This window comes from Aulonocara stuartgranti (assembly GCF_965226115.1).
Source record: "Aulonocara stuartgranti genome assembly, chromosome: 14".
NCBI classification, from domain to species: domain Eukaryota; kingdom Metazoa; phylum Chordata; class Actinopteri; order Cichliformes; family Cichlidae; genus Aulonocara; species Aulonocara stuartgranti.
In genome coordinates, this window is record NC_138950.1 from 17,966,962 (window position 1) to 17,994,600 (window position 27,639).

The 27,639-nt window shown below is 39.9% G+C and overlaps 2 protein-coding genes across 7 annotated transcripts in view; both read left to right on the plus strand.

The window, feature by feature from the left end:
• Window positions 1-14,985, plus strand: part of prkd2 (protein kinase D2) — a 32,300-nt gene extending 17,315 nt beyond the window's left edge. For 2 of the 3 annotated variants that reach the window (XM_082502573.1, XM_082502574.1), the window contains 18 exons: window positions 2,472-2,610; window positions 3,025-3,156; window positions 3,286-3,485; window positions 4,867-5,050; window positions 5,156-5,227; window positions 5,406-5,423; window positions 5,570-5,729; window positions 5,834-5,945; window positions 6,625-6,702; window positions 6,793-7,111; window positions 7,240-7,292; window positions 7,383-7,455; window positions 9,323-9,429; window positions 10,913-11,074; window positions 11,319-11,417; window positions 11,990-12,257; window positions 12,677-12,762; window positions 13,406-14,985. In XM_082502573.1, the coding sequence (XP_082358699.1) occupies window positions 2,472-2,610; window positions 3,025-3,156; window positions 3,286-3,485; window positions 4,867-5,050; window positions 5,156-5,227; window positions 5,406-5,423; window positions 5,570-5,729; window positions 5,834-5,945; window positions 6,625-6,702; window positions 6,793-7,111; window positions 7,240-7,292; window positions 7,383-7,455; window positions 9,323-9,429; window positions 10,913-11,074; window positions 11,319-11,417; window positions 11,990-12,257; window positions 12,677-12,762; window positions 13,406-13,630 (2,487 nt within the window). In that variant the 3' untranslated portion in view covers window positions 13,631-14,985. The remainder of the gene's footprint in view (window positions 1-2,471; window positions 2,611-3,024; window positions 3,157-3,285; window positions 3,486-4,866; window positions 5,051-5,155; window positions 5,228-5,405; window positions 5,424-5,569; window positions 5,730-5,833; window positions 5,946-6,624; window positions 6,703-6,792; window positions 7,112-7,239; window positions 7,293-7,382; window positions 7,456-9,322; window positions 9,430-10,912; window positions 11,075-11,318; window positions 11,418-11,989; window positions 12,258-12,676; window positions 12,763-13,405) is intronic. The other variant, XM_082502575.1, reaches the window with a different exon arrangement.
• Window positions 14,986-20,012: 5,027 nt separating this feature from the next.
• Window positions 20,013-27,179, plus strand: gpr184 (G protein-coupled receptor 184). 4 transcript variants are annotated; one of them, XM_082503023.1, is made up of 4 exons: window positions 20,013-20,406; window positions 20,592-20,631; window positions 20,711-20,812; window positions 25,568-27,179. In XM_082503023.1, the coding sequence occupies exon 4, from the start codon at window positions 25,611-25,613 to the stop codon at window positions 26,655-26,657; it is 1,047 nt and encodes a 348-aa protein (XP_082359149.1). In that variant the 5' UTR covers window positions 20,013-20,406; window positions 20,592-20,631; window positions 20,711-20,812; window positions 25,568-25,610; the 3' UTR covers window positions 26,658-27,179. The 4 variants fall into 4 exon arrangements, with proteins under 4 accessions (XP_082359149.1, XP_082359148.1, XP_082359150.1 ...); XM_082503025.1 differs by lacking the exon at window positions 20,013-20,406 and adding an exon at window positions 20,428-20,503; XM_082503024.1 differs by lacking the exon at window positions 20,013-20,406 and adding an exon at window positions 20,424-20,503 and having other exon boundaries at window positions 20,592-20,812.
• The last annotated feature ends 460 nt before the right edge of the window (window positions 27,180-27,639 follow it).

Below are 27,639 nucleotides of genomic sequence, written 5' to 3' on the forward strand. Positions count from 1 at the left end.
CAATTGAATTGCAATTGTTGTAATTGAAACCGTCAAATTGCAACATTTCGTTTGTAATCTGCACGATTAGTAGAAGTGTTTTCACAGCAACTAATATTCAAGACTGCGTCTCCACTGTTTTTCTTTCTCATAGTAACTAAACAGACATGAGATGTAGTAGTGATAATGAGAATGCTATGCCTCACTCTTTTTACTGAACCTCACATAAAGCTATGCAGAAAGCTTCCTGCTTTCACCACTATTGTTGTTCAAATAGGGTCCCACCCTCACGCCAGCATCCACTTGGTTAGTTGACTAAAAAGAAGGACCTTTAATACGGTCCCTGGTAAAGCTACATTTGTGAGTGACGAAGCCGCTTCACTGCCTGTGAAACCCGTCTCCTGGGGTGGACATCTCTCAAAATTCTGGTGTAGGTATTTTATTTTTTTTTTTAATCCACCGTTTCAGTGTATACATCAACACTGAAACTTTAGAAAAGGATGCCCCATAAAAACCAAAACGACAGCCATGTGAATTTTTTATTTTATTTTTCTGCATCCACTCCATTGTTTCAAGCTTTATAATACTTTGGTATCAGAGAAGTTCACGGTCTGCAAGCTGTCCAGATCCTTTGGCTGCAAAACAAGCCAAAATCATCACTCTCCCACCTCCGTGCTCAACAGTTGTTTGTGCGGATATGCCGTGTTTGGTGGCACACGTGCATCACGGCAACACAGCTCCACTTTGGTCTCATCTATCCAGGGGACATTGCTCTGGAAGGTTCAGATGCACCTTTGCAAAGCTAAGCTGTGCTGCCTTGTTCTTAATAGAGAGAAGATGTTTTCTGATTGGTAACCCTTCAAAAAAAGCCATACTTGTTCAGTCTTGTTCTAACTGTACTATCTTGAACTTTATTCTGTATTTAAGGCTTGTGGCTTTTTTGTTTTAGTTCACTCTCACCACTCTTATCACAAACAAAATCTTAAAAGCTCCTTGCCCAACATAAAAAGCCAGACAGAATTACCAACTATGGTTTTTTTTGTTTTTAAATCAAGGGTGTGTGTTCATGTCTAATGTTCAAGCCCTTATACCTGTGACTTTTCTGGTTGCAGTGGATGCTGGAGACCTTTAAGTAAATGCCACTATATGTGCTTTTTGTGACTTTTTGTTGACTGTGTGGTCAGTAGCAGCAGGCCAATGTCGGGGCGTGGTGAACTCACTGTGTAGCTTGGCAGCAGTACAGGCCAGGCCTGGATTTCAGATGTGGTGATGTGGAGTGGCTGTTGGGGAAACAGAGGCAGACTGTCTATGTGCAGAGGAGGGGAAAAAAAGGGAAATGAGGGGGGAGAAGAGAGGGTGTGTCTGGTGGTGGTTGTGTGTGTGTGTCATTGTGTTGTTTCAAGTTGGAGACCTGGGTTCCCTTTTCTGTAAGCGATTAGAACTTAGCCAGAAGCGGCAAAGAGTGTGTCTGTGTGTTTATTTTTTATATATTTGTTTCTCTTCATCTTTCTGGTTTCATTTATGCTTACTTAAAAAAACAAATTATTATAAAAGCACACAAAGGTCCTGCTCCCTCTCTTTCTTTGGTGTCCTGTGTGGCGTGGCCACTGAAGTGAGCCAGACTGCATTAACTATTCAAGAGAGCAGGGTTTCCCTATGACAGTCTCTCTCGCTCTGCTGACTTCTGATTGACACGCTCATCCCTCATATCTCTGAAAGAACTTCATGGAAACACCTATGCGCGCTTGTGTGTGCCATTGTGCGACTGACAGGAAAAGGGGATAAAGTTTCATGCCTTCCATGTCGACCGACTTGCTTGATTTGTGGAAATCAGCTTGTGTTTCTTGTTTAACAGCGATAGCATCAGCATGTGTTTGCGTGTTGGCAGTTATATATCCCTGCAGCGTTACATAGCAGAGCATGCTAGAATTAGTTGGAGACATACAGTAGAAGTTATGCTTGAGAACATGCATAGACATGTTCACACTTTATAATAGCGGGAGAATCTTATAACAGATCTTGTTACTGTTAATGGCAAATGGAATGAGGTGACTTAAGTTGTAGCTTTAAGTGCATAATGGACTAAATTTGCATTGCTAGCAGAAACTCTAACAGCCAACCCTTAGATACTTTATTTAGTAGCATTAAAAATAGGCTGGTGTGTTGAGTGGTCTGTGTTGGCAACAATGAGGCCTTGCTTGAAATTCAGTCGTCTGTCTTTAAAGGGGATCAAAGTGGACACAATGTTCAAGATTTGTTTTCCTTGAAGGGTCATAAAAATGCTATCCTTGTATATTATATTTAAAATTAAAAAAACGGAATGACTAAATAAAGTTTGTCTTGTCCTACAGCAAATGTCCATTCACCATCTTTCTAGTTTCAGGAGCTGAGTCATTTATTTGTCATTCATTATTTTGAATGAAATATGACTTAATCAGGGTTCTGCCTTGGCTGCAGTTGATTCTCCTAACCTCTGTTTTTGTATTTTCTAGTTCCCAGAGTGCGGCTTTTATGGCATTTATGACAAGATATTGCTGTTCAAGCATGACACATCTACCAACAACATACTACAACTAGTTAAAGCTGCCAGCGACATCCAGGAGGGAGATCTGGTGGAGGTAGTGCTCTCTGGTAAGCTCTTCTCTTCTCTTCTCTTCTCTTCTCTTCTCTTCTCTTCTCTTCTCTTCTCTTCTCTTCTCTTCTCTTCTCTTCTCTTCTCTTCTCTTCTCTTCTCTTCTCTTCTCTTCTCCTCATTCCATAAGATAACCATATCAAAAACAAAATCATCTTTCCATTTGTCTTATCTATCTTTAATTACTTCATTGTTTTCATCCTTATCTGCTTATTTTACTACAGGTCCTACTTTACACTACCCTAATCTGTTCTTTCATTGTTTCAAGCTGTAATTTCCCTCGTGTCCACAGTCAGAAACTTGATCTATTTTTCCATCCCGCTTGTATCTCATTCATCTAATCGTTTTCCATTTTGCTCCCTTACAATACCGTGATTGTATCTTGTCCTAATGTGACGTGTTATCTATTTTAGCGGCAGCTACGTTTGAAGATTTCCAGATTCGGCCCCACGCGCTCAATGTGCACTCGTACCGGGCCCCGGCTTTCTGTGATCACTGTGGAGAAATGCTGTTTGGGCTGGTTAGACAAGGACTGAAATGTGATGGTGAGGGAAATAATGAGAAGAAGTGTGAATAGCACTAGACGCTCATATGGTGAAACAAATTTGAACACTCAGTAAATATGGTCCATCTCTTTGCTCCCCCCGTTCTTGGATGCATGCTGCCCCCTGCAGGTTGCGGGCTAAACTACCACAAACGCTGTGCATTCAGCATCCCGAACAACTGTAGTGGGGCTCGCAAACGGCGTCTGTCCACCACGTCGCTGAGCAGCAGCCAGTCCCTGCGCCTTTCGACCACTGAGTCGGTGTACAGCGTTGGGACAGCCTCCACCTGCGCAGAAGAAGCGAGTCTTATTCGCTCACACACTCAAATGGTACTGCCTCATTTATCCACATAATGCTGAAGTCACTTTTAGAATTCTTTCAAGTGCCACATTTTCTGAAACACTGAGTAGATTCCTCAGACATTCCTAATTCCCAAACACTTTTCATTAAACTTCATTAAGCAATATTTTTTTCCTTCTCTGTGTACGCTTTTGAGATATTCATCTGAAACTCTTCCTGTCTGACTGCATTCCGCTAAAGGGGCATTGCACTGCAATATCAGTGAACTTTAAGTAAATAGATTAGGTCCGTTGAGGCTATAATACTTACTGCTGCTGATTTCCTCTGTTCAGCAACTCTATTTGCAAAGAAGATGTAGAAAAACATTTAATTAGATGGGCAGTAACACTTATTACTGACTGATTTCCCCTGGTTATTGGCTCCCAATTTAAAAAGAAGTAGGAAAGGCGTCTAATTGGAGAGACCACACACGCACATGCTGGCACGGACACGCATATATATGATGTACCAGATAAAATCATAAACGTATGACGAGTTAATTATCACCCAAAACTGCAGCCTCCTGTGTTTTTTAAGCCATTTTCAGCTGGAAATTTAGTTACAATAGGAAGATGTTTTCAGAGAAGGAACTGAAGACAGTGTAAACACTCCGTCCAACAACAAAGAACAGACAGATACACAGCGACTCGAGGGTGAACAAAGTTTCGCATTCAACAGCTAAGGAGTCACATATTTCCCTTGGGTGTTGTTTGAAAACAAAAACAGAGCAAAAAGAAACTCATTATAAGGGACTTTTGTGAATAGGGAGATCTCAAAAAACATAACAGTGTGGCTCTGTAATTTCTAGATGTGAGTAGCTGGGTCATTCCATATACACCTGCAGCATCTGCTGATTTATTTTCTTTTTGGGGTTGTTTTTTTTTCTTTTTCATTAAATTAGTGATTACAGGTCCTCAAAGTAATTAGTGGTGGCCTGACATTTGGCACTTGTTAAGTTGCCTTCCCCCCCCCCCCCTAGCTATCTATATGAAATGACTGAAAGCTCATTGAGGACCTCTTAAAACTGCAAACAAATCCGTTTTACAGCACAGCTTCAAGTGTCCAAATCTAGTAACCCTAACACACATTTTACTTCATGGCCACTTTAATACTGCTTCTACTGTTTACATAAATAATGAGGGCTGTAGGAGGGTAGATGGGAAGCACTTGCTGATGTTCCATAGAGTCACTCAGCTGTTTGCTGACAAATTCACTGATCAAATCAACAGTTATTAAGGTTCGGAGGCTATAAGCAAAAGTGAAGTAATTAATTACTTTGGCTACAGGCTGAATAGCTTCCAAAGGTTTTGATTTAAGCACCTCAACAATTGTGACTGTCGCTAAAAATTTGTTTCCTATTTATTCTGCCAGCCACGGACAGCTAGCGACGCCCGGCGTTTTTACACGGGGCGACCAGTTCATCTCGACAAGATGCTGATGAGCAAGGTAAAGGTGCCCCACACGTTCGCTGTTCACTCATACACTCGACCGACGGTGTGCCAGTACTGCAAGAGGCTTCTTAGAGGACTTTTCCGACAAGGGCTACAGTGCAAAGGTGAGCGCAGCTGAACACAGTGTCTTCTTTGTATGACCTTCAGTGGGATGCAGAATGCTCACTGGTCTTTCTGGTTTACCTAAACTGTTTCTGCAATCTTCTCAGATTGTAAGTTCAACTGCCACAAACGATGTGCATACAAAGTTCCTAATGACTGCCTTGGCGAGACCATTGGAGGTGAGTAAAGATGAATGTATTAGCTTTTGTGGTGTGTGTGTGTGTGTGTGTATTACTCTGTTAACCCTGCATGGATTTGATAGCATGTGTTTCCATTGTCAGAATTAGATTACTTGAGAGTATAACACTTTATCTAACAGCTCTGAAACTCACTATACTAATCTTTTTATCTTCTCAGAAAACAGAAGTAACTCTGGTAAGTATTCTTGGTGTTGGTTTGCAACAAAGTGAACTAGCTTCTGTAGCATTTTAGAATTAGACGAATGGTAATAGCATTTGTTTCATAGTATATTTAAGGCTAAGCTGCACTTAAACCCTTCTCTTGTTTGTTTTTTGGCTCAGACATGTTGAGTCCCACTGCGGACCCCGAGGTTCCAATGGACTTTAGCAGCGAGTATGACGGCTCTGACAAGTCTTCAATAGATGACTCGGACGAGGCCTGCAGCATCCCTGGTTCCTTTTCACCTGACAACAATCAGGACGGAACTAATGGAGATCAAAGGTGTGAGATGTTTTGGATAAGAATATTATAGACAGACTGATAGAAATGTAATTAAACTCATATTTTACCTGCTGACTACCTTAATGCTGTCCTTTTCCTTCTAGTGTTTACATCCCTTTAATGAGGGTGGTACAGTCTGTGAGACAAACAACCCGTCGATCCAGCACAGCTATAAAGGAAGGGTGGATGGTTCACTACAGCAATAAAGACACACTGGTAAAAACACTACCCATGATTCCTGTACTGCCTTCTTTCTAAAAACTATACATGAACCACTCTGAAATTCTGCTAGTAGTGGAACACTTGGAGACTTAAATTAATTTATTGTAGATGCATGAACTCACTTTCTTCACTTTCTCTTCTATGATTTATGGCAGTAAATTCCTTCTAGACATCTATTTTTTCTGTCTAGCAGCTTGTTGTGCAGCCATTTCCACCTTGATGAGGTGCCTGCTTTCATGCACTTTATTGCTTTCTTTTCTGTAATATTTCTGTGTATGAGGCTGAAGCACTCAGCAGATATAATAATTTCAACCTAAAATCCATTTCCTGCCTTCTTTCTCTTAAGATCTAAAATCTATATTTGACTTTCTAGGGCAATTTATTTACCTTTTCATTACTTGTTTTGTTTTGTTTTTTCCTTGTTTTTTTTCCCCCTCACTGGCTGAACTAACACTCTTCGTTCACTTTTTCTTTCTCTCGATTCCCACCTGTTCATCTGGTAGCTTAAATTCCTTTTCATCCTTCTTCTCCTTTGGCATTTGGTGACATCCCCTTTCATTCCTGAAATTTACCCCCCCGCTCCATGCCCCATCCTTTATACTCTGTCCTCGCCACACCACACTCATTTTTGTTGTCCCATCCCAACATCTCACCCTACTCCAACCCCCAACAGAGAAAGAGGCACTACTGGCGTCTGGACTGTAAGTGCATCATCCTTTTCCAGAATAACACCTCCAACAAATACTACAAGGTAACGACAGCTTTTGTCTTAACAAGCTAAGATTCATTTAAAGTCTGCAGCCCTTTTCTTTTGCCAACCCGTTCATTCATCCACCTGCAGGAGATCCCTCTTTCTGAGATCCTGGAGTTGCGTCCTGCTTCTAACTTCAGTCTCGTCTCCCAAGGCACCAATCCCCACTGCTTTGAGCTTATCACAGCCACTATGTGCTACTTTGTAGGGGAGGATCCCAACACCCTCCCCTCTGTGACCCAAAGCCACCCCCAGACTGTCCCACAGACACCTCCCTCCCCAAGCCAGGTGGCGCCCAACAGTGGCATTGGACGTGAGGTGGCAAAAGCATGGGAGAGCGCCATTCGACAGGCCCTTATGCCAGTCATCTTTCAGGACGCACCGCCAGCTGCGGGGAACATGCCTCACAGTAAGTTGAGAAACAGGTTGATGAAATTGTTTTGTGGAAGATTGTATTGCCAAGATGAAAAGACATAATTTAGAACTATTACACTGCATAACCTATGCTTTGTTCCTATCACTGTTTTTCTTTTCCAGGACAAGCTTCTGTCAGCATATCTGTGTCCAACAGTCAAATCCAAGAGAATGTGGTATGACTTGTGGTCTAATTAAGTAACTTCTGTCAATATTGACATCAATTATACATTAAGCATTATGCATGAAATATTGCATCCCTACAGGATATTGGCACAGTGTACCAGATTTTTGCTGATGAAGTGCTTGGATCTGGGCAATTTGGAGTAGTGTATGGAGGTATGGAGACCTACATCCGACAATGGAATTGATCAGTCCATTGATTTGATGGTTAAAGTGCTTTGCTGAAAGCAGTGGTGTCTAAAGTTTGAAGCTAACAAGAAGCAAGATTGTATTTCACAACCTCTGTGTATCATGCACTGTGCTAAAATGTGTTTTTAGAGTTGACCTGATTTGACACATAATAGGCTGTTTACAGGTTTTAAGGAGTGTTTTAGTCAGTTTTCACAAGTGATGTTTCTCATGCCAGCATTAGTCCAGAGTAAGTGTTAGAAAATGGAATAAAAATCTGGGTGTGTAGAGATAGATGTATATGTATCACAAGTTAGCATTTTAATTGTTCATGTCAATATAGTTAGAAAAGACTGAACAAGTATGATGTGCTAGGAAGGGATGCCAGGGTAAAACTGTATAAAAAAAGAACAAAGCACCGCCGCTTAGGTTTGCAAAGTTGCATCTAAGCAAACCACAAGAAATCTGGAACAATGTCCATTAGACGGACAAAGCCAAAGAGAAGATGTTTGGCCATAATACTCAGCACCATGTTTGGCGATAACCAAACACGGCAACAAATTGCCACAATGATGTGCATGGAGTATATATGTATGTATATTCAGTTTACTGTCACAATGTTGTTACACCCCGGCCTAGGCAACCGGAGTGCAACACGAAAAAAAGTAAAAATAAAGAAAAAAAAAAAACACACAAAAAAACCCCACTAAAGCTCACCACCAAAATCCCAAAACGAAAGTATCGACAAATCTATTTACAGCTATTTACAACAAAACACCAAACTATTTACAACACGGGGGAGATCGCGACCATGACACACTGAAACACAGGGTTTAAATACATAGAGGGAGCAATCAGGAAAATGGACAACAGGAGGGAAACACAGCTGGGGCAAATTAGACCTGACGAGACAGGGAAACGTAAACTGAAAACACTAAGATAACACAGACTTTCAAAGTAAACAGGAAACACATAACAGTCACGCCAAAAAACAAAACACTGACACACCGAAACGTAACATTTCCCCCTACCCAAAAATCAAACATGTAACCCCAAGTGAAAAGTTTGATTCAGACAAACGAAGGCTGAAGACGAAGGCAGACGAAGCTGATGGAGGCTGGAGCGGTCCCACTGACCCTCCAGCAGACGACGAAGGCTGGAGCGGTCCCTCGGATCCTCCAGCGAAGGCGGATGAAGGCTGGAGCGGTCCCTCGGATCCTCCAGCGAAGACAGACGAGCAGCTCACCAGCTGCACACACGGACACGCAGCCCACCAGCTGCAGAAGGCTGGAGCGGTCCCTCGGATCCTCCAGCGAAGGCGGATGAAGGCTGGAGCGGTCCTCGGACCCTCCAGCGAAGACAGAAGGCCGAAGCTGTCCCTCCTTCGGACCCTCCAGCGATCCCGGACGAGCCCCCATATGTTACACCCCGGCCTAGGCAACCGGGGTGCAACGCAGGAAAATAAAAATAAGGCAAAAACACACGAGAAAAAACTAATACGGGTTTCCACAAAAATAATCCCAAAACGAGATTTAAAGCAAGATACCACATTTATTTACATCACCAAACACAAGACGTCAAACTACTTACAACGGGGGGAAGATCGCGACCATGACACACTGAAACACAGGGTTTAAATACATAGAGGGAGCAATCAGGAAATGGACCACAGGAGGGAAACACAGCTGGGGCAAATTAGAACTGACGAGACAGGGAAAATGTAAACTGAACACACTAAGATAACACAGACTTTCAAAGTAAAGCAGGAAATACATAAGTCATGCAAAAAACAAAACACTGACACACCGAAACGTAACAATGTAAACAATCTGTTACTTGCACAAACTCCCTTCAGGAAAGCACAGGAAGACGGGGAGAGACGTGGCCGTCAAAGTCATCGACAAGCTTCGTTTTCCAACCAAGCAAGAGAGCCAACTGAGGAATGAGGTGGCCATCCTCCAGGTAAACGCACGCATTTCACTGGACTTTCTCTCAGAAGAAATTATGTTAATGATTACGTCTAAAAGTGTCTGTGCAGGTTCTTAATCGTTCAGATCATGGTCGTCTAAGAAGCTTGAAAAGAAAGCGACTGCACTTCTCATCCAAGAAGCATTTTGTGCTAAAACCATTATTAATCATGTGAGTCATTAAATGAGCCAAGGTGTGGAAAAAAAGGCAGAGGTCATTGCTAGCAGAGGTTTCGGGTAAACCCACTGTGAGACCTTGCCAAGAGGTCATATGTCCTATTGAGGTCACAGTCAGCCACCTAAAATACAGTCTTGACATTCTTTCCCAAGCACCTCAGCCCGCACTCACAACCTGCGTTAGGTGATCTCAACAGGTCACGTGATACTGTGGTTTTACCTGAAACATCTGGTGGAAATGACCCATGCCTTTTTTACTTTATCTTTTTTTACACCTTGGCTAATGTGATGACTCACACGATTAAAAGTGGGTCAAAGACTCTTAAGAGACGACCCCCACTAGGGTTTAAATACCTGGGACTCTCCACCGTTTGGTTTTAGAACTAAAGAAGCATTTTGGATGAAATGTGACAAGTCTCCACAAAACTTAATCCAAATGCTTTCTTTCCAAGCTCATTATGCCTGAAAGAAAGTAAAAAACCATTTGTAATATTAAAAACTACCATTAAACACAGTGAGACAGTAATAATGTAATAGTAATCTGTGCTTTGTAGTATCACAATAACCAGATTTTAATCTACACTATTAAAAAAGCTCAGTTTTGCTTATTTAAATGATTAATTTCTAATTATTTTACCTCGCAGTCATTGACAGTATTTAAATAAGTAGTACTGTTTCTCCTTTCCTTATGTGATTGCAACTTCTGAAACGAGCAAAAATGAAAGTTTGCATATAGAATTCAACTAAATGACACGACTGTATAAAACCATTTAACATTTTCATTCATGCCAAATATGTGACAGGGAAAGACTTCACATTAACAACGTCTGTTTAAAATATATATTTTTGAAAAATAACAACGTATGTTTGATTTCACCTTCTTGGGCGGCAGACTTTTTTCCCCAGCAGATGGAGGTAGTGGTGCACTAGTCAGTCTGAACTTCCCCCTGCAGCTCGGCATTTTACACAAATGCAGTTATGCAGTCATTATTATTTATGGAACATATGTCATATGTGTGACTTCTGCGGAATACTTATATTGTTTGCCAAAACAGAGTTTATAAATTTTCTGTTCTCTGCTTCCTTCTCCTGTGGTTTACTGTCTGGTTGTCACGGTCTGGTCCTTTCTGTTTATCCCCTCCTGTGATGTTCTTCCTGTATTGCCCAATTTATATTTGCTTCTTAGATTCACACTCTATCACAGTTTATTTCTGGTATTTCATCTTTTTACACACAACATATTTTTTCTTATCGTCCGCCTTCTCCCCACACTCCCCTCACCCTTCTGTTGTTTCTCTCAGAGTTTACGTCATCTGGGCATTGTAAACCTGGAGTGTATGTTTGAAACCCCAGAGAAAGTGTTTGTGGTCATGGAGAAACTACACGGTGACATGCTGGAGATGATTCTCTCCAGCGAAAAAGGCAGATTGCCCGAGAGGCTCACAAAGTTCCTCATCACGCAGGTGTGTATGCATTTTCAAATAAGTCCCATAGCGGTAGAGAGTGGGTAGTAGAGACCCACAAGACTAAAATGGCATTCTGATGCTGCAGTGTTTCGCTGCATGCTTCCTCTGCTGTCATGATGAACATTTACTGAACCTTACATTTCTGCATATTCTAAAACGAAGCTTTGCTGTGTTTGATTTTGTTTCGGATCATCTTGCTCCCGTGGTTTTGGGTATGCACATGACGTCGGTGTGCATGCAGATTCTTGCAGCTCTGAGGCACCTGCACTTTAAGAACATTGTTCACTGTGACCTAAAACCTGAAAATGTGCTACTTGCCTCTGCCGATCCCTCCCCACAGGTAAAAACACACACACACACACACACACACACACACACACACACACACACACACACACAGATTTCCCAAATCTGAGCTGAGGAAAGTAACAGACACTTGCTAATGGCGTTTTGGTTACATGAGTCCTGTTTCTGTTTCTTTCTCTTAACATTCTTTCTCATAACCGTTCAGCTATCTTAGTGAGGACCTTCATTGACATAATGGTTTCCCTAGCCCCTTACCCTAACCCTAACCATTAAAAATGAATGCCTAACCCTTACCCTATACCTAACCATAACCTGATTGTAACCCTGACACTAAAACTACATTTTGAGCCTCAAAAAGGCTTCAAACTTGTGAGGACCGGTTTTTGTGTCCTCACAAATGACTTTTGGTTCTCACAGGTATAGTAGAATGCAGATTTTCTCACAAAGATAGCTAGACAGGAACACGCACACACGCACTTGCCCAACCAGCTCATTTGCAACACATGTGGTTTCTGCACTTGCTCATATACATTTCCTGCCATTTTGTTATTTTACCAGATGCCTCGCAGTCATGTGTCTCTGTTCTTGACTGTTTTCTTCTCTCAGGTGAAGTTGTGTGATTTTGGCTTTGCCCGTATCATTGGAGAGAAGTCATTCCGCCGTTCAGTGGTTGGCACACCTGCCTATCTGGCTCCAGAAGTTCTGTTAAACCAGGGCTATAACCGCTCACTAGACATGTGGTCAGTCGGCGTCATTATGTACGTCAGCCTCAGCGGGACATTCCCATTCAATGAAGATGAAGATATCAATGACCAGATCCACAACGCAGCCTTTATGTATCCTCCTAATCCCTGGAAGCAGATCTCCAGTGATGGTAATCTCAGAGAGGGAATCAGCTAGAGGAGATTTCTCCTGTTAAACACAACCGTGAGATGGACGTTGATGTACACTTACAATACCTGCAAAAGCTATTGGATTGGTTTTTGTAATCAATATATAAAATTGTTATTTAACATCACCTTTGCCTAGTAGTGGAGAAAAAAATAAAACGTATGAGTGCATATGAGAAAGGGCAGCAAAGAGTGACTAGTACTGAATGTTGTTTTCAGAATGCAACCAATCTGATCTGTGATAAGTTGTACTTCAGTTTTACCACAACTAAAGTCGGGTTTAGTGTCTAGACAAATAAGGTATGATAAAGAGATGACAACTCTGATGGTTTCTGTGTGCTTGCGTGTGTGTGAGTGAGAGGTGGTTTGATTTTTATTGAAAAACATGTGTTTGTGTTTCCAGCTATTGACCTGATCAACAACCTGCTGCAAGTTAAGATGAGGAAACGCTACAGTGTAGATAAAAGTCTCAGCCACGCATACTTACAGGTACTATATTAATGAACTGCTCACAGGCACACATTAGAATGAATGTTCCACTCTATCGTTCCTACAATTTTTTTTTTTTATCCGTTATTATTTGCTATTAAACATACAAGAAAAAGCCCCCTTTTCTGTGGTAAATGCTAGTAACTGTAGTTTCTGAGCAGCAATTTAAGTCCTTAAAATTGCTTCAATAAAATTTGTTGCTTTTAAAGAAAATTGCAACAATAAAGCCGAGGTCTATGCACACAAATCCGAGCGTTGAAATGTCAGCTCAAGGCCGGAGGTTTTTAACTTTATTGAAAACATAACAGAAAGGGGATTAGTTAAAGAAATTGTGTTTTCTTTGACTGCACAGCTCTTAAATGCCTGCTTCAAAACAAAATGTTTAGCGGTGGAAAAGCAGGCTGCTATTGCTGTTGTTTTTTTTGTTGCCAGAATGTCACCGGATTAATTAATATTCATTGTCACGGTAGCCACGAGTGGGTTGAAGCATAATTGATCATTTCAGTGTCATTCTAGTTCTTATGTACACACATGCACATGTGCCCCCGCAAACAAATGCATTGGCACATGTATCGATCAAATCTTTGCGATTCCCGACACTCAGATTTCATCACCGTGTTTATTCCTGTTTGTCATTTCCCAGGACTATCAGACGTGGCTCGACCTGCGGGAACTGGAGACTAAGCTTGGGGAACGTTACATTACCCACGAGAGCGATGACAGCCGCTGGCAAATGTATGCCCGTGAACACACTCTGCCATACCCTGCTCACTTTGTGCCGCCTCCTCTGGCGCAGGCTTCCGATGACGAGGACGGCGGGGAGGATGCAGATATGCAAGGTCTCACAGAGAGGGTCAGCATACTCTGACCACAGAGAGGTGGAGGACTCACGCTCATTTAGGAAGGATGAAAGAAGCGGGGAGAAGGAGAAGGGGATGGTGGCCTTGTACTCTAAAAAGACACACTTGCAAAGAATCATGTGGTTTTTATAAAATAAAGTGTCTGACTGATTAGAGCTGCGTGAGAGCACTCGGTTTTACAGCTATAAATCCAATTTCTCTCCTCCAGCCCGAAGAAAACCTTTAAAGCATTTACTCTGCTTGTCTTGGTCCTCTTTCATCTTTTGAATTGTTGAATTTCTTTTATGATAAAGACTGCTCAACTCTATTTCACATTCCCTGTTCATCTGTTCAGGGTGCCTTTACAGATAAAAGGTGCGGAGTGAACCGTAAATCCGAATTTGTCAGAGGAATGAAAAACAGCATGTTCTTTCCCCCTGTCAGTGTAGTGTGCATCAGAGCAAACAAGGAAATGGCATTTTACCACAGGTGCAGATAAGAATCAAAGAATCAAACATTTTGCTATACAAACAGTAGTAAAACCCAGCCGAAACGTTACGAAATTAAAAGCAACGCGATGCTTCTTTTTTTTCTTTAATATATTATTTTAATGGGACTGACTGGAATTACAGAAAATTCAGTTCAATCTCTTTTCAGTGATGGAGCTCTTTACAGCAACAAAAGACTTCCTCTGTGCTGGTAATTACTGAAGTGAGTCCACTGAGAGAAGCCATCTATATTCACAAATGCATTCCCATAAATTCGTGTTCTATAGTGAAAACCAAAGGTATCGATCTGGCGACAGCAAATCCTCCAGTAATTACTGCAGGTTTGTGGCCACAATGGCCTTTTAGAAAATTATATGTAATTAAAGATGCCATTATGAGTTTAAATGAACTAGCGTGCGGGCAGTGTAATACTTCCACTCACCGGACAATTTTCAGTCGTGAGATTTCGTATATCGGTGACAGCTCTCTGTAGCTGCTGCTGAAAATTGCTTTTTATTGTGTTATCATTCGTTGTGAGCCATCTGAGGTCAAGCAGGTCACTGAAATGATTTGTACCGTTAATAATGAGCAGATAAATGAACGCATCTTTCAGCAAAAGCAGACATTCCCCTGTGATGTAAGTGTATGGGTGGACAGTGTGGGTCACTAAACTAGTTTGGACAACTTATCTTGTACAAGTATTGACTACCTTTCATGTCGATGTGTTACATGTTTCTGTGAAGTAGCATTATCTAGATTCATCATTGAACATACTGTAGTTACTGTTTTATGAATGTATAACCTGAAGCTTATATAGCTGTCAAATATGTGTAGACTGTGTATAACTTGTTTGAAGGATGATCCTGGCTTTTAGATAATACAAACCTCCTACAGCATTGTATTTGTCTTGGAAGTTTTATTTAACGTGACGTCCGTGCATGCTTAACTGGAACCTGCTCATTTTCACCTGCTTCCTGAGAAATTGCACACAGGCCTGAGCAGATACGGATTTAGTCCTAAAATATTTGTCAGCCATATACAGATTATTTGCTTTTTCCCTATAAATATATTTATAAAACAAGGGCCATTACTGTGCCTTAGATTGTCTATGGAAAAAGACGTGCTTCATTTAAAGCATAACAAAAGAATAAGGATGACTTGTTCTGCACCACTAGTTTTCTACTCACAGGCTGACAGGCTGTTATTTCTTTTACTCTCAAAAGAAGAGGAGATTTTTTCCCCTCCAAATATGCTGCTGGGTACTTTGGTACAGACGTAGGCAACATGGACTAAAGAATTATGATGGAATTGGAACCAGAGACACACAAAAAAGTACTCCCAGCTCTCAAAGCACAGACAGTGGGTTTTTTTTTTTTGGTTTTTTTTTTGGTGTTTTTAAACACCCCACAGTCTGAGTGGCACTCAAGAGGACCCTGTGGCAATGGAGGCAAAGACGCTGAATTTTTTCCCATTGTGAAATGAGTACTCTTCACTCAGTTATACTGGTAGAAGTGCACCCTTGTTGCTCCTACCCTACACCCGTCGTCATTCTCAAACAATGCCAGATGATAGACTCTTCCTTTTTCCTCCCCTCCTTTTATTTCTTTCAAGTGTCAGTAACTTTCGTTCTATCTCATCAGCTTCAATCTTCCAGCCCATTGTTTTTGCACTGTCATGTAGAGCCCTCCACTTAGTAAGCAAAAGAGACAGGCCCAAACCTCCAGAGAGACGTACCTGGCACCAGAAATTACATTTCTATTGAGTTTTATCTGCGACAAGCAATATCAGTCTAGTTTGTTAGAGTAGGTGGAAGACAGCTTAAAAATATTTCTGTTTTCACTCAACGTTTCCACTGAAAGCAAAAAAGCAGTCGGGCATCCAGATTAATGACCTTGTGCTTCTTAAATGAAAGTGTTCTTTTCACCTGCAAGCACTAGGTTTAGCAGTCTACACACACACACACACACACACACACACACACACACACACACACACACACACACACACACACACAGAGGAATAATTGATTGGCTTATTATTTAACAGAGTTAATAATCAGATGGCAGCAATCCAGTGCATTTTGGCCCATAGGACAACCTGTCAAAAGGAACATAAAAATGGGAAAGAATGTGACATAGTTGCTGGTCTGAAAGCGAGAACATATTCAGTGAGTGTCAGTTCTCTGCGTGAAAATAGCTTGTTGACGTCACAGGAGCATTGTCAATACAGTAACTCATATGACTGCTCGTTGTAGAAAAGGTATGCCGAACAGAATCTGACATGCACCTTAAATGCACCTTATGAAACTTAAAACTTAAACAGAAGACCACACAGAGTACCACTCCTATTAGCTAAGAACAGTAAACTGATGCTACAATTCACACTTCTTACCAAAACTGAATAATATAAGATTGGAAAATGTGCCTGCTTATGAGACTTTCTGCAGCAACATTCAAATGGTAGGGTCAGAATTGGGTATAAATGGCATGAAAGCATGGATCCAGCCCTCCTTTTATAAATTGGTCAGATTGCTGGTGGTGGTGAGGATATTTTCTTTGCTCACTTTAGGTCCCTCAGTACCAAATTCACATTTTTTTTAAACTACCTGAGTGCTATTGTCCACCATGCTTATTCATATATGACCACAGTGTATCATTTAGGAATGTATATTTCCCACCAACTGATGGCTGCCTCCAGCAGGATAACATACTGTCATAAAACTCAAATAATCTCAAACTGGGTTCTCATGATGGGTTCTCTGTACTCAAATAGCCTCTACAATCACCAGATTTGCATCCAGCAGAGCATCTTTGGAATGCGGTGGAACAGGAGATTCACATCATTGTTTGATGCTATCATGTCTGTATGGCTCGGAATTTCGGAGGAAAAATTCTAGCACCGTGTTAAATCTTTTATGGGGGCTTTGAAGGCAAAAGGGAGGCCAGTGCAGTGCTAGAAAATGTACCTAATAAGCTCAATGAGGGTATGTGACTGTTGTAAACAGTACATTCAGGGTTTTTTTTTTCTGCTGTAGATTAATATAACACAAAATTGTCTGTCCATGTTTTGGTTGTGAATTAACGTGTAATCTTGTTCTCATTAGTGTGCTCTTTTGTCTTTACCACAGACAGTTTTCTTGAGAATTAGTTTGTGGTGCGATAGAGACGCGGAGGGTCCAGAGAGTGGCGTAATAAAGAAGCCATTTTAAATACACACTCATCACACCACAACTCTTCTCTACCCCTGCTTCCCCGTGTTTTTAAACACGGTGGGCGTGATTGCGGATGCCGTGCCGGTGCTTCCGCCTGGCACCGCCGACCACGCCTCACCACATAGTTCTTTTTGATTTTGTTTTTTTTAAACTAAGAAATATATTAACAATAATCGCAACTTGATACTTTATTAACGTACTCAGAAGTGTAATGTGATCTTTGAACTTGTATTATATTAGTGTCGCTTCCATACGGAAAGAGCTACTGATTACTTATTTCCATAGCACGTTTTGTCATCTAAACCTCTGAGACCTCCCAGTGCTCATTTCTTGTCAGCTTTAGTGGAGTCTGTTTTGTTCTGCAGCTCTGCTTGGGGTGCATGCACATGCATGCCAATTGATTTTAGCCAGTGGGTGCAATTCCATTTTCTCTCAGGCTTGTTCAGAAGTTATCTGTATTAATGAAGTCTGTGGGAGAAAGTGCTGTTTTTCCACAAGAGGCAATTGGCTGTGTGCTCAAAAGGTTACCAGGAGTGTTCATAACTCAGAGAGTGTCATCTTATTTGAACTGCAACTACTCCTAGAACAATTGCAATTTGCACTCTCAGTTTATAGCTGCACCTCATCTGGAAAACACATCAGCTTTTCATGAAATACAAAAGAAAGTAGTGCACGCATGCGGAATTTCGAGATAATGCTACCCAATCAAAATAAGAACTGAACTCCAGAGTTTTCAGTCATTTCCACTTTCTTGTTATTTCATGCTTCTCGAGATAACGATCTGTGTAAACACTGAACACAAAGCCCACAAACCATCATTAGCTCTGGAAATGTTTTGTTTGTGATTGTGTAACATGATCACAAATTCTGATTGCACTTTCCTCCACTTGGTATGACTGCACAACCGATGACCTCCAGCTTGGCCATCAAGTACATTAAACGGCTATACCAGCTGCTGAGTTTGCCCCTGCACTTAGGCGTAATGCATTTTGAAAGGCAATAGATCAACTGTGTAGAGCAATTTGCAAAATTACAGAAAATTGCAGCGCATTTCCGGTTGTCATGTAGATGCATGACCAAAAAGGTACTAAATCTCTTTCTATATCACACCACTGTGTGATGCAACAAAAGCTAAACCCTAAGCTTAAAAACCACTGGGAGGTGTGAAATACTTGCAATCCTACCATTATCATAAAATGTCAATATCTGTATTTATATTACATACAAGACTGTTTTTCTAAAATGACATTTCCATAAATAATCTTTTAAATAGTTTTTATGGAAAATTTATGATGGCAAAATTCACTGTATGCCTACTGCTCTGTCTCATTAGTGCCCTCTGACTCTGCTTCATGTGACCGCAAGTTGGATGCTTGTTACCAAAAAACAGGCAGGTAAACCAACAAAATGATTTATTTTAAGGTGATAGAGGTGAAGCACACTATCATGTGAGGAAACAGTTACAAGAAACTGAAATGCACCAAACATATGCCCACTGCCTTGTCTTGTTCTCTTTTGCCAAAATAGCAAAGAATTTTCCATATATCAGTGTCATACTAAGGAATGAAAAAGGGAAGTTGACAAATTTAATATCCACATGCACAACTTTTAAAAAATATTCTCAGCACTTAAACTTTTTGGCATCACATTATTGGCACCTTGAGGTAGTCGTTAAAAAAGTGTAAAAGCCACAGCAGAAGTGACAGATAAACTTGTTCTGTATTTGAGTTTAAGAAAAAATAGGTTAGTAGCATAGGTAGGTAAAATAATACATCACCAACATGGCCTTAAATAGTATTTAGACACAATTAATGTGGTTGCTAAGTGATGTAAGCTCTGTAAGACTACATTACAGACAAAAAGCTGGATCTGTTAGAAATGACAGACAATAAAAGCCTGAATTCAACAGGAAAATGTACACATTCATGTAATGTTATTTAATCATTTGTTTATTAGAGAAGAAAAAAATTAAAAGAAAGAATACCAATAAAAAGAAAATTACTCATTCTTACTCATATTCTGCTGAAATGCAGTGACAAAAAGCTGAACTTATTGAACATGTGTGTGACATCAAAGCATTACAAAGGAAAGAAGAAACAATGCTTCAGGTGGTGGAAAATCAGAGTATCTGGAAATTCCCCTTTTGAGTATTTTATTTCCATACATTTATCGTTTCCGTTTCAATAATCGTCTACTTTCCTTTCCTTTTTCTTAACGTCATGTAAGGAATGTGTTCTTGCCATCAACATTCACATCTGTACACTGATGGTCACTCAACGCATAACCAGAGCAACCTCAAGGTTTCGTCACAGACTCCATTTATAAACATGTGAATACCCAGTGTTCACATCATCTGAGACAGAGCAACGTTCTTTATCTTCTTCGTGTTTTACAGTGACGTGATTGACACATTTTGGTTTTCTCGTACTGAACCAGACTGAAAGTGATCAGCCAAACTGAAAAAGACATTTAGACCAAAAAAAGGAGTGAATGACCCACTCATTAAGAACTACAACTACAATGATGCTATTTAAACACTCACTGTGATGTAAAAGGGGAAGACAGGAGCTATGCAGCTCCCGACCCATAAGTTACAAATTTCCCTTAAATCGGAGAGGAGGAGGAGGGGACTTTTTTCTGGTCTCATAAGAGCATTAACGCATGATTCATATCTTTTCTATAACCGTTTAATTTTTGCCCAGCCCTGAACACTTCCTGCACGCACGTGTGCAGAAGCAAACCTCCCTCCTCCTACGTGTGTCTTCCCCTTTCTGTACTTCGCCCTTCCACACTTCTTACTGACATTTCAGTTGTGGCTGTCAACGGGAACTAGCAACGAGAGCAAACTACACAGTACAGAGAAAAACAACCTCTTGCATCTGTAGCTATTGAACTGGCTGTTAATGATCTGGTTCATTTGAGATTATGAGGAACTGCAGTGGCTTGGCTGCATGTCAGCAGCTCTGAAAAGTCTCTTCTGAAGCTTTTTTTCTGATCTTCCTGGACTGAACTCTGCTGAACCTGAAGCAGGTCTGGAATGCGTCTAACACTCTTCACCCACTGGACAGCTTTCTACAAGATACAACTTTCTATCAACAAACAACAGGTGAGGTCATTCATTACTGACTGGAGTTCTGGAAACCAGATGAGGGAATTTATGTAAAACTTTTTATAAACTGCCCTAGAAAAGGACAAGTTCAAAGGTAACTTTTATTATGTTTGCCAAGTTCTTAAATGTAGTAATTTATTTTGAAACCGCACTTCATATGCTGGGCTTCTTTTTGTACCCAGTGGACTGTTGTCAAGGGAAAGATGGAATGCTTGAGGTGATGTGAGTAACCACTGCAAAAATAATTAGGTTTGAAATGTTGATTCTCTGGAGGGTTGAATGTTTTCTGTGATTCTCCCAGCGGTGGTCACCACAGCACGCTGGAGAGGGCAACAGAAAACTGCTCTGGAAGAAGAAACTGTGGACTGCTTTACCTTTGAAACACCACTTTGGTATGAGGGAGGCAAGTTAAAACGCATATTTCTTCTTTTTGTTTTAAAAGGGGGGCATCTGGCAATCACCACATCCCCCCTCTTTAGAGATAAGGCTAAAATGCTGCTCTCTTAACAATTCATAATGACAACCAGATTTACTTCAGCACATAATGCTAACAAACACATAGTTGGCTCAGATGGAAAAAACGAGTGAATCAAGCCCTGGCCAGCTGTGCAAAGTAGTCGTTTGTTTGGATTTGAAATGTACTGATAGAGACAGCAAAAGAACAAAAAAGATGTATGCAAGAGGAAAAAAGAAAAAAAATATTGTTTTTAACCCTAGAACACTATCGCTGGGTGATTTACACCCGAGAAAATACATTTACATGATTTCTCCCTCCTGCAGCTGTTTGCGTGTCGAGGAGCCTGTGCCTTCACCAGGGAAGTCTCAAATGTCCCAGGAATGGGTGGACCAAAGACCAGCTTTCCAGAGTCATTATTTTGTTTTAGGAGTTCTATTTTTCATTTTGTTAGACATGGCACAGTTAAAAGTAAAAGAAGACCACTCTAATTTGTCATGTGTTGTCATATTTTGATATATTTGATTACTTTTCATTGGTTATATTATATCGGGTAAAAATCACCCGGCATTAGTGATCGTGTTACTATTTATAGCGATAGTGTTCTAGGGTTAAGAAGGACCTGAACAGGACAAATGAACCATTACAGGCATTAGAGGTAAACTCTATCTTTGTAATAGGGGAATACCTGTTTGTCATTAGTCATAGTATCCTAAGTGGTGACTAACAACTGAAATATTTTAGAAAAGTTTTGATTTATGAGGAAAACTTTCCTATAATGCAGTCATGATAAGTCTCCCATTTTTTTTTTTTTTAATTTTATGAATAATCCATTAAATCAAACCCATTTCAAACACACCTGCACACAGACACGTGCAGACACACATTATCGTTCTCTGAAGACGATCTGTCTCCAAATGGCTTCTCTATTATTGAGTTTTCTGGACGTTAATAGCATTAGATGCTTCCTGAGCCTATAAACACACCAGGGTCAAGCCTGGAAGAGAGAGAGGGAACAAAACAAAGAGAGGAAACAAATATCAGCAAAAGCCACAGAAATAACGAGCAAAGTTTGATCTCCTAATGCTTAAATTTTATACAGCAAATGGAAAGAATAAAATATCTGTACAAAAATATTTTAGTCTTGTGGTCTACATTAAGAAGAGTGTGTTAACCATTGGTTCCCATTACCTGGTAAAATAATTAATGTGGATTTTTTTTCCAGTGGAACACAAACTAAACATTAACCCCTTAATCGTCACAATGAATGGGTGTATAAGATTGTACTGATGGTGTAAATATGAATAAATACTTCGGTTATTAACTGAAACCAGAGGACATTTTCAAAAAATTCTGTTGTGATAAACTAAAATTTTAAAAAATGTTCAAGGCTGATGACACAGTTTCACAGACCAATAGAAAGCCTATAAACAGTCTGAAAGGAAAACCATAACACAACCAGTTGAACTTTGTAACAGTTCCTCTGAAACAACATTCCTAATTATGTAGTATTCATGTGTGAGTTCTTTTGTACAATCAGGTTCTGGCCTTAGTTAGCCTGTCATAGTTTCGTTGAATTATTTTTGAACCAAGCTGAACTCATGCTCGGTCTGCCCAGAAATATCCTTCTCAGTCAGCATCTTAACATGTCTGTTTAACCGCACTGTTAGCGTCTGTAGTCAAAACATGGCCATGCTGTAGGAAATCCAAATTTACCCCGAATAAACCACTAAACTGTTTTAACTGTGCAGCATCTTTTGTATTTTTAATGCATTAGTCGTCAATTATGACTATATATTCCAAACCATTTTTAGGTTTCATATTATTTATGAATGTGTCAGAATTTAAAACATTAACAAGAACGCGCGAATAGCCTCCTTCTGTAACAGTTAAGCATGTCACTCTTTAACTTTTACATTAAACAGAGTAGATTAAAACAGGGGGACAAAAAGCCTAAAGCTGTGCATTACTAGAAAACAATTAGGTCTGTTATGTTAAGAGATGGTCATGTCCCATATGAAATGTGTAGGATTTCATTGAAAACAACTGGACTTTAAAAAGTGAAAGTTTAGTGAACTCTATTTATTTGTACTTTGATGAGATGTATAATTGAGTAAAACATATAAAAATATTTATCATTTATACACATTAATGTGTTGCAAGCCCTATGATGTAAGTCATTTTCTGTTAAGCCTGCAACGTGCTGCACAAAATTCATGCGACACGCCTGTAATGTAACTGATCGTTATGCCTGCACGATAATATGTATGGGATATATAAACGTCATAAAGAATTAACTTTATTAAATGTTAATAATAATGTTTTGCTAAGTTATGCACTTTTATGGACACTACCTAATTTTTCAAACAAAGTTGACAACTTCATACATCACATATTGACATGAAGAAAGACAATTAGTGTCATGTGATCATCTACATGTGTGCTCCAAATAATTTTTTTTTTTTTAAATCTAGAAAATCTGTATTTCAAAAAAGTCCTCCTGCCGTTCAAAAGGCATTGTTTGCACCCCTTACTTGTCTTAGTCTGCAAAATAGGTATATTTTGTTATCTTTTCTGGACATAAAAAACTGAAAGAGCAGGAAATGCAAATGTGATCCATCATCATTTCAATTATATTTTCAGTCATAGAGCCTTTTATTTTTTTCCCCCAGGAGGTAGCTTACATGGCCTTCAGTAAGAACTGGAATCTGTTCATGGCCTTTGCATTGAATTATACTTCTTCTCTACCAAGCTAGTTAGTGAGCCAGCATTACCATTATAATAACAACAACAAAAACAACAACAACAATACATTTTATTTAGGAAAGTGCCTTTCAAAACACTCAAGGACACTGTACACAGCAGAATAGAGACAAGCAATAACAACAACAAACATAACAACTTACAAATTTATAAGGATAAAACATAAAGCAAATAAATAAAAGAGATTATGTGATAATGCATATTATGGGAAATAAAATGCAGCTCACATGTTACAAGTCACAGTAAGCTACAACAGATTGTTTGCAGTTATGCTAGCTTGGCCAAAAAACCTCACTCATCAGTGTATTACAAAGAATACCCAACAAAGAGCGCAGAGGTTCTCTCAGATGCCTTGCCCACTGACCTTGTCGTTATACCACAAATCTCTCACCTTTTAACCCTTGTGTGGTGTTCGTATTTTTGTTACTCAGCCAGTGTTCATGGGTCTGGTGGACCCGCTAGAGTTTTGGCTTTCCAAATTAACACTATCAAACAATTTTATGTTAAATTACTCAACAGATGTTTACTTCATCCCAATTACAAGACATATGAACAGCAAACATGGTTAATTTTTTCCCTTTACCTTTGTTAGATCACATTTATGAATTAATGTGCTTCTCGTTTTTCTTTTATATAAAATGTTATAAATAAATCAGTTATAATCAAGTGGAGTGAGTGGAAAGACACAACACATTTACACGTGAAAAAATAATTAATTGTTTAATTTTTCTTTTGAAAAAAACTGAACAATAGTTTCGTATCCTCTCTGAAACTGCACTGCTAGCTTTACTCTCATGGAAAAGAAGACTTCTTCAAAGAGGAAAGGTTCATGTCAAAATAACAAAATCAGTCTCACAGCAGATTATTTGACCTGCTCTTTGTCTTTTATCTTTTTGAAACAGAAAGTATTACTGGATTATTATTAAATTCATTTTGAAATTCTTGTCTCTGCTGGGTTACGCTAATCTTTAAGATGTATCTGGTGTGAATTACACTCAGAGCTCTGTGATGGACCAGGTGTGATGGTTCAAATCAGGGAGAGAATTAATTGATTCATTTATAGAGTGCATGAGTTTCACATTACTCATTCTTGAAGCTGCAGTAAACAACTACCTTCGTCACATCTGCATCTGTTTGTAACGTCACATTTTCCACGTGTGGGACTAATAAAGGTTATCTTATCTTATCTTTAAATTGGAAATAACTGGTCCAACTCACTATATGACTGCCAACTTTTTTGTCCCCCAGAATGCAATTCTGTGGGAGCCTGCAAGGCTCTTATTGTGCTGAGAAACAAAAAGTAACCTGTAATCTGTGATTACTGTAAAATGCAAATAATCAGTTTGCCTGTACATTCTGTGCGATCCTCGCCTGCAACTTAGACCACGCAGGAGAATAAATGCAGCAATTTATAGATAATTTAATAAAAAGTAGCATTAACAACAAGTAATGTTGATCGAGTGCTCAGGTGATCGAGTGCAGAAGGTTCTACATCAAGTTAATCTAAAAGGTATCAGTTCCTTAATGCTGTCTGTTTCCACAACAACGACAGCTTACCTTATGACATGTGTTCTCCATACAGTGCAGCTGAGGCAGGGACTTTTGGCAATTTCACTTTCTATTAAAACTGTGGGTGCAAACTGTTATCATCAAGCAGCATGACTAAACCCATACTAGGAAGCGGAGGACTCCCATCGACACTATGCCTGAACACCATATAGTGTGCAGAATCAAACTATCTCACATTGAGAAACATCAGGACAACCAAATTATTTTTTTTATCTCTTGAGCTCAGTCAACCATGAAATAGAATAGGGGATACAAAATATCTAAGCTATATTATATGTTTTTAAAGTATTACGGTGAAGTCGTGTTACCATACAAATTGTTACTGTATTTATTTTAATTTCATGGATTTAATGATGTATTTTTGTCTTGCAGGTGATTTTTTTAACCAGGGGAGTTACAGCTAACTAAAGGAACCATGAACTCCACTTTTAAACCAGAAACAGGCAACAACTCAACATGCGTTAACATTGGAGAGAGTGTTGTCAGTAACTTGCTGGTGTCTGTTTACATACTGGCCTTTGTTTTTGGTTTGATCTTCAATGTACTGACCCTGGGCCCCATCATTCAACAAGTGAGGCAAAAAAATGTCCTGGGAATCTTCCTGCTCAACCTGTCTATCTCTGACTTCCTTTTCATCATCACTATGCCCCTTTGGATAAATTATTACCGGTTTAACCACCGCTGGATGCTAGGTTCTGGGTCCTGCAGTGTAGCTGGCTTTGTCTACTACTCTAATATGTATATCAGCATCTACCTGCTTTGCTGTATCTCTGTAGACCGCTGTCTGGTGGTCAGCTACCCACTCCGCTTCAAGACACACCGAACTTCTTGCTACGCCTGGATGCAGTGTATCGTAGTTTATGTGGTAGTGGTGGTGATACACATCATAATGCTGGTCTATGATAATCTCACAGACGCCCATGATGAGAACAACAATAATGACCGTTGTTATGAGACCTACCCCATGGAGAAGCCTATTGCTCTATTCAACTTGCTCAGAGTAGGCTTGGGCTTCCTGCTACCCCTGCTAGTGCTGGCAGTGAGCTACTGGAGGGTGTTAGCCACTGTGGGCCGAAGTCCCGGCCTGAGCGCCCAGGTTAAGAGGAAGGTCCGTCTTCTCTCCTTTGGAGTCATTGGGATCTTCTCAGTTTGCTTTGCTCCATATCATATTCTTTTGCTCATACGCTCACTAGTATTTTATAATAACAATTTTGATAAGAGTCACAATGGGAGTTACTGCAAGTTTGAAGAACAAATGCACTTCTTCTTCTCCTGTACGCTTGCACTGTCCAGTTTGAATGCTGTGGTGGACCCAGTGCTGTATGTGTTGGTGAGTAATGGAGTCTGGGAGCAGATGAAACTAACCTGGAGATGCCGCAGACGGACTGAACAAGAAGACTGTGCACTAACTGCTTACAAAGGAGGAAAAGCTGCCACTACTGCCACTACTAATTTAATATGAATAATAAGCTATATGTGATAGACATGTGTACAATTGTATGTGTGTGAGTGTGTATTGAGATATTATAGGATTTTGCATGGCAGCTTTTTCAAGTAAAGTCTTCCTCTCATGAGTTAAGTAACGGGATTATTTCCATCCCACTTGTGTATGTTATTTTGTGTATGTATAAAAGGCAATCTTTGTTGTTACATTTGTATGTTATATCGAGCACAGTGTAAGGAGGAAGCTGAATAATGTATGCATCTGAGTCCTGGTTAATGTGATATTAGTCTCGGGTTCTGCTCTCCCACGAGTTCTTCAGTGTAAGCCACTTCTGGTTTTGTTGTTAGACACTGTTGCCGCAACTGAAGAGCCATTGTATTTTTTTTTGTCCAATCTATGCAATCATAGCGTGACTGAGCAACCCTGATATATTTAAATATGCATTACCTCCAATGCATGCCATACAAAGCCTTTGTTAGCATAACTTTGTGTGCCCAGTGTCTGACATATTTAACAAGAAATAAATCAGTATTATGTCCAGGTGCTCAGAGTTCTTTTTCACGCAGACAGTATGCAACAATTAACCCATACACCCAGTCTCTTAGTCTTCGCCATTAAACATATAGATAATTATAAATGCAACATAGCTGTGTGCTTCACAAGTGTCAAGTTGAAAAGGAAGGCAATAATGATGGATGTATATAAGTGTGTGTCAGGGGTGTGAGACAGAAATGGAGAAAAAGAATAATAAAGTGAAAGAAAGACAGCAAAAAGACTGAAAGAGGAAGCGTTTGAATCAACATTATGTCTGTTACTTGGTTCATAATTTATACAGCAGCTTCCTCATGCGTCAGCAGAGCTTTTTTTAGTAAACATCATTACAATCTAAGATGAACATTGACTGCATAGTATAAACCCTGAATAAAACCAGTTTTGTTTAATTAAAGGTCTATACTGCTGATTTCCTGAATTGTACAATCATGTATATCCTTCCATAAGA